The sequence below is a fragment of the Amblyomma maculatum genome, chromosome 3 (genome assembly GCF_055883805.1).
Source record: "Amblyomma maculatum isolate TAMU_Amacu chromosome 3, ASM5588380v1, whole genome shotgun sequence".
In the NCBI taxonomy this organism is placed as follows: Eukaryota; Metazoa; Arthropoda; class Arachnida; order Ixodida; family Ixodidae; genus Amblyomma; species Amblyomma maculatum.
In genome coordinates, this window is record NC_139346.1 from 146,903,006 (window position 1) to 146,913,908 (window position 10,903).

General features: G+C 42.5%; 1 protein-coding gene across 1 annotated transcript in view; it reads right to left on the reverse strand.

Annotated features, from left to right (window-relative positions):
* Positions 1-10,903, reverse strand: part of LOC146196341 (calcium/calmodulin-dependent protein kinase kinase 1) — a 154,384-nt gene that overhangs the window by 19,239 nt on the left and 124,242 nt on the right. The window contains exons 11-14 of the mRNA XM_084596965.1: positions 8,565-8,586; positions 6,530-6,618; positions 3,907-3,980; positions 1,762-1,861 (exon numbers count right to left, since the gene is read on the reverse strand). Coding sequence (XP_084453091.1) covers positions 1,762-1,861; positions 3,907-3,980; positions 6,530-6,618; positions 8,565-8,586 — 285 coding nt within the window. The remainder of the gene's footprint in view (positions 1-1,761; positions 1,862-3,906; positions 3,981-6,529; positions 6,619-8,564; positions 8,587-10,903) is intronic.

Below are 10,903 nucleotides of genomic sequence, written 5' to 3' on the forward strand. Positions count from 1 at the left end.
AATTACCGACAACTTTTAGGCAGGCGGTTCGCAGTGGAGATCGGCGGCGGCTATGCGTTTCGAAGGCGGTGCACAAATCAAGCTCAGCCGACACCGATCCGGCGCTCTGATTGCCGCTTCACCGGGGTGGCTTTGGAGGAGGAGCGAAGAGAGCAATTAAGTTATCGAGAGGTCGCGGGAGGCAGTGCGTGGGCCCATAGGAATGTTCCGTGGTGAAGAGATAGCAGCGACTGGCTGATACCGCTGACACCGTTAGCGAGTCAAGTCAACGTGGCTCTGCGTTTCGGCTTGGGATGCACGCCAGTGATACACTGATGCCGAGCCGGCGCTTCGGCAACCGGAGAACACGGTCGCCGCCATAAAGGAAAAGGGCGCGGGAGAGGGGGGGGGGGGGAGGAGTGCACACAGTGGCGAACGGTAGCGGCAGGAGCGCGCACTGCCCTGGCTGCGGAGCTGTTTACGAGGGACAACGACGACGGCAACGGCGACGCGAAGCGCAGGAGTGGGCACCAAAAAACTGCGGTTTAAAATATCACCAGTTACTAAAGAAAGGCCAATTACGCAGACTCAAGCTTTAGCAGCAAATGGCGCCTTTTTAAGTATGCTGTTGGCTACTGAGTTGTCAGCAGAGTTTTTGTGTAATGCATCAGGTCACATGGGCGAGTTAACTTATTGAACTTCTCGCTTTCCTGCTTTCATCTGAGAATATTTAAGTCGTGCTCATTTTAATGGTCATAACTATGACACTTTTGTATCAGGAGAAATGAGTTTGTCTCGTACGTCAAGCGAAAGAAGTTACCCTGGGGAATATTTGTCGCCCAGTTAAAATACCAAAGGGCTCATGCAGGCTTGCCACTACTTAAGTCGCATGCGACGGATTGCATTTACATTGCTCTAAAGAATAGGAGGTACTATTTCATTGCATTGTTCACTGAACTGACTCCAAAAATAGATACGAAGACTAATCTGTGCTCGGTTCCGAAATCAACGTCCCTCCCCTTTATGATATACGGAGTACGAAAGGAAATATTCACAAAGAAAGTAATGGTTGAAAAAGTGTGTTTTACTTCCTCTGGGTAATTTTCCTCATACAGTGCACATTCAGGAAACAGGAATACGCAACATTTTCCCATAATTTACATCACCATTTTTGAAAACACGCATGATCGTTTCCTACTTAGTTTTAGATTTGCAGCACAGCGTGTCTCAAGTAGGGGTTCAGAAGCGCTTACAAACTTTTCAGAAGCCTCATGTGGTCAGCTACATATACGCATATACTTTTCCTTCATGTGCTATCCGCTTTTTAGCAGTCACGTGTGCTCACCAACATGGTGACAGAAAACAAGAGCTGTGTAAACAGAATAAGTGAAAGCTATATAGGATGCCACTCAAAGTTTTCTAAGGTGGTGAAGACTTCATCAGAAAAAAACAATCTGATATCTTCGATCACCAATGATCACTGGAAACGAGAAACATCGCTTTTTTTTCCTTACAAAACACTCCATGCTTCATCTGCTGCATTATTTGTGCTCAAACCGTCAGCTCCACTCTGAGCGAGCGGCTGGTTTCTGGATAAGTAGCGTGAAACATCCGAACATAGCTGTCTAGGTTACTTTACAGCATTCGGCTCACAATCGTTCTAGCTGATGTCGTGTGCAGAGCTGCACATAGCGGAAGATCTTTAGCTCCGGTTAATCACGACTTACTGACTCATTGCACCTGACTTGAAGGAGGAAGGAAAGAATAGAGGCAGAAACTTACCGCTCAGAGCTTCTGGCGCAACAAAGGCGGGAGTGCCTGCAGTTCCCGACAGAAGGGCGTCCACACCTTCGAATTGGTTGCACACGCCGAAGTCAGCGATCTGCAAAAGGCCCCGGATACGTGAGTTGCTACAATAGGATAACATAAAGGATCACTGATTTGTAACGCCTGAGTAATCGCACAAAATATTTATTAGCCTTCATATCAGCATCACCATACAGACACAGAGACAAGCTACACACCTCTAAGAGAAACTTCATAGTTAACAAAAATTCGTACTTCATTCGAAGTCCGAACACGTGACACCTCCTGTCCCTGACACTCAATAAATTGAGCTAACCAGGACGACAAGAAGATAAATTGGTAGGTCGAAAGCTAAGAGATCAAGAACTAATAGTGAGAACGGTGCTGGTATATTGTTTAGGAATATACGTCAAAGTGCAGTAGAGTCAGTTGTAAGCGAGAAATTGTTCAATAATTTTCTTCAACTGCAAAAGTTTAAGGGAAAGCTGTAGAGCTTTACCATGTATCCGTGCGGCTGCACTGACTGCACTTAGGGAAACGTATCAGAAATATCGACGGAATAACCCAATAGATGTAGCTCCCCGAAATGAATCGACCTGATTAAATATTTGTCTGATCATTTATAAATAAAACCAACCGGCTCGCTCCTGTTAAGAGATTGTGTTTAAGTACCTGTCTTACAATTATGGTTTCAGAGCGTCATTATTAGTTCCTTTAGTGTTTATGCGCTTCTTTATCGCTGCTGAAATGTCCAAGTACTAGGAAATGTATAAAGTATTTCATCTAGTGCGTTTATTAGGTGAGCGGTATTAAAAGTATACATCTAGATCTGAGTTTTAAGCAAGAGCATTGGGAAGGAATAATTGTTTCTTGTTAGCCACTCGAGTTATGGAATCGGTTTAGCTTCTCTGGGGCATAAATAATTGTCTAAATAGTACACGCTTCAGCTGCAAAATTAAATAGTTCTTTAAAGGATTTTCAACGCCCTCCTATTCAATAGCGGTCGCCTTGTGGGCGCGTATGATGCCTAAAGAGGACAAAAGACTGAGTGATACTTTATCGCCACCTTTATGTTAAGCAAAAAAAAAAAAAATGGCTCCCGTTTTCCGGCTTCTCTTGAACATCTTTGTTCGCTTGCTATACTTTTCTTTAAAATAAGGTAGGCACTTAGACTGCGCTTTGGTTTCTATCTTTGAAGGAGAAGTTTAAGTGTCCGCCTTATTTTCTTCTGCGGCTGATGACGCACGTTTGTGATGCACGAGAACAGAAATGTTTCCTCACACCCGTATACAGCAAATGTTTCCTGCGATAATATTATATATGAGATCGCTTGCCCCAACATGGCTTCTGCTTCTGTTCTTAAGATTTGGAGGAGGGAAAACGGCACATTTGAGAAGATGTTGCCAGATTTTAATATATCGCACAGAAGGACGCTATAAGACCGGAAACCAAATATACTTGGATTCTGTAATATAACATATTGTGTATGGCGCGCGAAAAGCAGACCACTCGCTTTAGAAAACAAAACTGAACCTGAATTTGCATGGAGCTTGGAAACGTTAGTTGGATAGAGCGTGCAAGTAGAATTGCATTATTAAAAATAGAAAACGTACATTTTTCTTTCGGCTTGAGGAATAACCGTTCTCTACTTGCTAGTCAAGCATTCCTTTTTTTGTTTTGCTTGTTTTTGTCATTAGTGTACATTTTTATTTTTATTTTTAGTATGCTTATATGACCACAGAGCGATCAGAAATGATTACGGGCATAATGCGTCTCCTAATCTCCGTCATGCAGCAAGCTAACTTACACATATTTTTGCCACACTGCAATGACACAGCGATCGGTTTGCGTCAGACATTCGCAGTTTTATTCAATTTATTCACCGCAGCGTACATGCGACTAGTGATCTTTTTTTATATGAGCGTAAATTTTAGTCTTCACTAAGATGCTTTCTTGACTTTACAGCCTCACGTCTGTCAGTATTCGCCTACGATTGCATGCAGTTAACGGCTCTGGTCACTATTTATTTCCAAGCACCAAGTATTGTGAAAATAATTTTAGCATCGCTTTATTAGCTTATACCATCTGAAATGGCCGTGTGCTAAGTTCGTGCGTATTTACCTGGACTCTTCCTTTGTCATCCAGCAAAAGGTTCGACGGCTTGATGTCACGATGTATAATCTTCTGGTGGTGAACTGCAAGATCAAGAGAGCCAGATCAGCATTACAAGCAACTAAAATTAACACCCCGACTGCCTTAGCACAAAGGGACTGATTATTGGAAACTCCACTGTCAAAACATAAATGTCGGAATTGCGCTTTCGGCGATGAAGCAGAGTGTGGCGAAGGGTAACAAAAATATTTTTGTGAACTTGTTGCCAGAACAACAGGTTTACTCCCAAAACCTTACATAACTTCCGTTTGAAGAAAGAACATTTTCTTTATTTTTTTTTTCTGATTAGGAACGATCAAAATCCAAAAGTTTTTCTTTTTCAAAACACAAAACTAATCTTCTTATCAATGTTTCTTTCTGAAGAAGCAAAAACAAGCATTTTATTTGTTAAGTATTACTCCCTAAAATAGTTTCTTTTCGACAAGATTTTGAAATAAACTAAGAACTGTAAGAGCATGAGACAACCTCGTAATTGGAGTCGATAAAGCGTTCCCCCACAACATCAGCGGGATCAGTAACGTGACCTGTTATAAACTGGGCTTTTACGAAATCAGAGCTTTTCACAACCACACACTTCACAGAAAGAGTCGAATCGAGACATTTTGGAGGAAGCACGCGATCGAAAACATTTGCCGCAGAGAGCTCATGCGCGCTCACTCAGTTCGACATGAAAGGCAGCTTAGTAAAGCGTCGATTCAAGCCTTCCTTAAGTGAGGACGACGGCACGCATGTGCCAGACAGGTGGTGTATTCAAGAGAGGCGGTACTGCCGGCGCCTCATGGCATTTCTTTAAAGAGAAAAACATAACGAAAACAAATGCGAGCGGTACTCGTTTCTCTAGACTTTCCAGTTGAAGTCCTCGAACGCATAACCGGCTCAAGTTCCCCCTCTCACGCAAGCACTAAAGCTACCGTTCTCTGCACCGCGACTGGGCGCGCGGTTTCTATCGAGCGTCAACCGGCGCAGACAGGAGTTTTGGTCGTAGAACTTCGCGAGTCGACGTACAACGCGAGCTTCACATGTGCAGTCAGACGTGAAGCGTCTCTGACCAAATATAGGTACGCGTTTCTGCCTTCCAAAGATTGAATGAGCGTGAATCTCTGACAAACGTTCGACACATCGTCCTTCGCCATCGAGACATGTTGTCTGGGTGTTTATGAAGTATGTCTTAAAGGTTCTAAGTAGCAGTGGAGCAGTTTAGGGGGCTGTAGAGATAGAAGGTAACTCACGCTTGAAATTTAAATAATAAATGCAAGAGAGCACACTGGCTGTTTTCACCGTACTTAGGCACTGGAGGAATTCTGCAAACACCTAAACATCATTCCAAAAGTAAGTGAAAACAAGAATATTACTTAACTAATTCTTCAGAAAAATATAATTAAGATCTGCAAGGCGCTAGAATATAATTTTAACGTTACCACTATTAGTCTTTTTTTTATTGAAAACAAAAATACAATTTTTATTGTGACCATGAACGCTAATGTCTATGCTTTAAATATACAAGTAGCTGCACGTCTGCACCGTTACATTCAAAGACCGCTCGCAGCAGGACCATGTCACGACATGTTCAGGTTCAATACTCTAATTTCATCCGAACAATTACACGCACAAGGCAGCAAATCATTGTTAAGCAGACCTCCATGCAGCAACAAGCTGTTGCGCAATCCTTTTGGACATCCAGCGGCCAAAACGGATTTGTAATTTTCTTATTTTTCGTTATCGTCTAGCTAAACTCAAGAAATGTGATACCAACAGCTGTGCCACAGCATAGAGAGTTTTTGCCAATCGTCACAACGTCGTACACGGGGAGTGCTTTGAAATTGGGAAGAAAAAATTTCCATACCTCAGATTCCTGCCCAACCTACACCGAATGCGGAAAAATAACTTTCTTGACTGTTGTGACATTAACCAGCATGCTCATTTCTATGACCAAGGAGTTTGTTGAATTATGTTCTTCTTACTTAGAGATTCCTAACCAATTTTAACTTGCAATGTTCAGTCTTCTTATTCGTCAAGACTACATGTAAAATCAACTTTTTATAGGTCGTCGGATGATTTTTTCTTTAATTCGATTAATGAATGCCTGCTATTTTAAGACATAGGTACCTGTGCATGTATTTCAAAGCACGCAGGCGAATAGGAAGACTGATACAGGATGATTGGACATTTCTCACGAGGCAGAAAATTATGAAGTAAAAGTATACATAACCTCGCAACCCCCAATAAAATCTACGTGCAACCATCAAAACTGAATGCTTGAAATAGAAAAAGCATAGAACGTTTCGTAAGCAAACATTTAAAACAGGGAATAGGAAGTGGTAGCTGAGTGTTTTTGTTTTTTTCAGGTAGACAAAAGTTTCCGCGGGGTTGACCCGCATTGCTGTCAACATTAGAGTAACTATCTGCAAGCGGATACCCCCTGCTACACAAGCAAATTCAGTTTCTCTCCATTACAGTGATACTTAGATTGACTTTAGACAACTTGCGTGAGTTGGATGGGCACACACATACGCAAGTGCCCTCAGTTCGTTCATTTGCTAAATTGCAGCCAAGAAAGATCTCTTTTACTCACGGTATTCTATTCCTAGCACGACGTCCCTGAAGAAAGTCCAGGCTTGAGCCTCCGACAGAGGCGTGCTCGTCGGAATCTCGATCACCGGTCTGCAAAGTGGGCGAGCCAGAAAACTTAGACATTGTCGAGATGTGATACTACTAGGTGTCGCTTCTGTAAAGTCGTAGCTGTCCGTACGATTGCATTAGAGCTGCTCCTTACTGTTTCTCCTTGCTGTCACAGAACAGCGCATATGATTCCGTTCTTCGACATTCGATAAGGTGCCCTGTCCTGGATTCAGTACTAGCTCAATATTAGGATCATTGGTTGAAACGCCAAAGTTAGAATTTCCTCCATATCACAGAATCATAACACAAAAAATATTTTGTCCTCCAGCAAAATATTTCGATACAAAGCTAAAGTAGAAGAACAGTCGCTACCGGCCCCTTTAATAGAAATTGCTTGCCTGCAAGGCTCGTCATCAAACGTGCTGGCTCCAACTGTTTAAAAAGCGCAATTGTTTACAAGCGTCGAAACGTTTGATTTTAATATCAGAACGACTGACAGTGACTTAGAAAGACATAAGAGGCAATAAAAACTGACTCAGTCAAAAGTGCGTCGAAGGCACTGAACACTATTCACGTGCTGTGAGCGCGAAGGTTTCAAGTCTCAGAGTGTTTTTTTTTGTTTCATTGCTGTGTTTTTATTGCTATTTATATCTTTAAATACTCACTATCCCAACTACGGGCTAATCGAGACAAGCATTCACAACGTGCACTTTTACTCAGCTTGAAGAAACGCGCCTTAATGGGCAACGGGCCCGTATAACGTAATCGAAAGGCCCTGCTCAATCTCCACCCTGTCCAAACAAGTGGAATTTCCTTTCAGTTCAATTACTCTCTCTGCATTACTGGAAGGATCGTAAAAAAATGCGTCAATTCAATTTTGTATTGTTTTTGACCTGCGACATTTTTAGCCTGAGCACATCACAGCCGTTCTTAGCCAATCTCCGAATTTCGGGTTAAAGACGGCCGTCGATGAACAATACAAAGCTAAGGAGACATATGAGGCTTTCTCGTCAAAATTCAATTTCAGATCGTAGGTCTCTGCAAACACAGTCTAGCCCAGCTCCCATCCCACTGGTTTTAAATTAGGGCACCCGTGCGCGCACGTATTGACGTGGGTTGATGTGGTAGCACTGCAGAATAGCAGTCAAAGAGAGCAGAGGCGCCATGTCACTACAGGGTGCCTATTTTTAGGGCGAACATTTAGCGCCTCTACTGCATGTAATAGGAGTTGACGTCACGCTTTTCACATGAGGCCACGAAAACCCTACACTCCTTATAGCTATCCGTCGCCGCCTTGCTATAGAGCACCAAAAGTTTGCATCCAATTTTGTCCCTTTCCTATTCGCTAGTTCACCGGTATGCTCATTTGTCTTGAGTAATAACAGTGGTATTTGCGGAGTGAAAGAGTACTGTTTTTATCATTTTATCATCAACACTGAAGACTAATAGTTTGGGTAGTCATCCCATAGAATGTAGATAGGACCATTGCACAGAAACATCTTAGCGCACGAAATTCAATAAATTCCAGGTATAAAAAAACAAAACCAGCTGATGTCAATACTGGGGATATATTTCAATTGTGGGTTTTATGGACTTGTGAAGATGTTTAGATTGAGGTCAATCCAACGGTATTTTAAGGAATATCGAATGATAATGCATTTTGTCTTCTTCATAGAATCTTGTAATTACGCATGTATACACGATACTTATGTAGAGCGACGAAGCCTCCTCTATCGCACGCATCTGCTGTCGTTACACAACTCCATATTTTTCCATCCACATGCAGTATAACCTTTGATCTGTTCTCTCCAACTGATGGAAACATATTGATATGAGCGGTTGAGATCGCGCTTGTGTTAGAGAATATACGTAATATCTCAGAGCAGACAGCAAACCACAGGTAGTTACCAATTATTTTTTTTTTATACCATAAATAGTGAAATGAGCATATCGTTTTGAATGATAAACAAAAATCATCCCCTACTCACCCTTTCTCGAGAAATTCGAAGACTGAAAAAGAGGAGAAAAGAGAATTAACGTCATCATTAGAGACAAACGTCTTTATTATATCATTTTTTAATCATGGTACTACATTGGCAGCACAGCAAAACGTTTTGCGTGAGCCAAAACTCACATTCAAGGACAAAAAAGGCCGATTTATGAAGGTGGTATCGGAAGCAGATATTTTGTTTTTTTTTAAAATAATTTTCAACTTAGCTCGAGTAATATGTCAATCGTATCTGTGATTATTACGTGATAAATGCAGCCAAAGTACTGGATGGACAGTAAACACTTGAAAAAATATGCTACAATTCTAATTCAGAACTGGTGTGTCTGGTCAAATGCCACTTCAAACGAGAAAACAGGAATACTGAAAACGAACTGCTGCTTATAAAGCAGGAAGGAAATAGATTTTTTTTCTTTCCTGCCTTTAGTTCTATACTCCAGCAGAAACGTACTAGCCCTGTTGTGAAATACTGTCATACAATACTTAGCTGAACACTAAAATAAATTTTTCCTTGCTACTGTATCACAGTCGGCGAGTCGCCTGAAATCAGGCTTTTTTCAAAACTTAAGTAAGAAGTATTCAATATATATTTACTGCAGTGATACAGATATGAAGTTTCCAAAACTAAGCTCAAATTGTGAGAAGCCGACATGGAACCAGGGGCCGCAATTTATATATAGGAGCCATTATCCAATTTCCATTTCAGGCACAAAATGTGTTCCACCCTTGGTCTCTGCAGTTTGATGACGCAACTACGGCTCTTAACCGTCTGCAGGAAGCGACCGAATTAACGGCTCACTGGCTAAAGAACCTCGCCATTGGATTCATATAGTAACCAACGCTTAGTCAGTAAGATGCGGCTTGTCGCTAAGGATATATCATCGAGGTGGGTACTCGCTACGTTACAATTTTGATGACTGGTCGGTTTGGCTTTTGTATGATGCTGCCATCACGCTGAGTGAAAGGAAAAATTATAGCGATTCCGAATGGATCCTTATGAAATATAGCATAATGAGTCAAGTGCGGCGAGTTGGACTAGGCGTGCAGCCGAGGCTGGGTTCTAAGATCGTGGAAGCGTACACCATAAGTTAGCCAATCATGGTACGCAAAAGGTTTCAAAACTCGATAAATCGTAGCATCATTCATTCTGATTTATGCTGTGCGCATTTTGTGTCACTCCACCTCTTACAAATTGAACATGACTGCCTTTCGCACAGTACGTGAATCCAGAAAATGTCAAATAAACCGTGAGATTATATTGAAATATGTTAGTGCGTCTGGAGTTTACAGCCAGCTAGGAGGGTCTGACTGCTCATTGGAGGGTCAAATTCTAAAGTTAAAGCTCAGCTACTTTGGTCATCTGATGAGAAGAGAGGAGTCGCTGGAGAAAGATTTGATGTTGGGAAAGGTTCAGGGTCGCCGGAGAAGGGGTAGGCAGCGAACGCGATGGTTAGATGGCATTCTCGAGGCACTGCAGATGAAGTTATGTGATGTTAGGAAGATAGTGAGAGACCGGAAAGCGTGGCGAGACATGGTCAATACGGTCACGAAGAGTCGGACACGACTGAACGACTGAACTGAACTGAGGAGGGTCTAAGAAACGTCTCGTACCTTAAACGCAAGCAGAAAAAAGAAACTTCTTGACATGATATACATTCCGACTGTTATCTTGGACATAAAACAAACCGCAATTCAAATCTAAAAAAAAAAGGATCGTCAATACAGGCTCCGTTCGACTGAATAAATATATAGTAATATAACATAGCAATATAAGCAGGGCTGGAAAATATAACGATACCAGAAACTTCGAGAGAATATTTATTGCTCAGTGGAGACAGGTGAAAAAACGCCGGCGTCCGTTAAAACCGCTTACTCGTACGAAGCAGCATTCTGAGTTAACGATCTCTTTTTTTTTGCCGCAATCTTCACGCACCTCCCTGTGACGAGGAAGTCATGCGTCCCGCATTTTGAACGAGGATTTATCAGGAGCAGCCGAATAAGAAACGCCCTCCGCCATTAAAGCATCGCTCATTGATAGCTGCTCCGAAGGAGCGACCACTTTCTTCCCGTGCCTCGAAGCATTCCTTTCCATCCTCTCATGCATGACCTCTCCTGCACGTGCGGCGTGACCGAAGTCATTCCGTGCGTGGCTCGAAGATCGAGGCACATCCAGGCGTTCTGACTCGCTCGCTTTCCGGCTTTGCCGGATCGATACGTCGCGTACAGAAATAATGCGGGCTTTCGCAAACGCGTTAAGCGTGGCGGCCGAGCCGCTTGCCGGCAGACCCGTTAACCTCGTGGCTGACATACGGTCTCGAA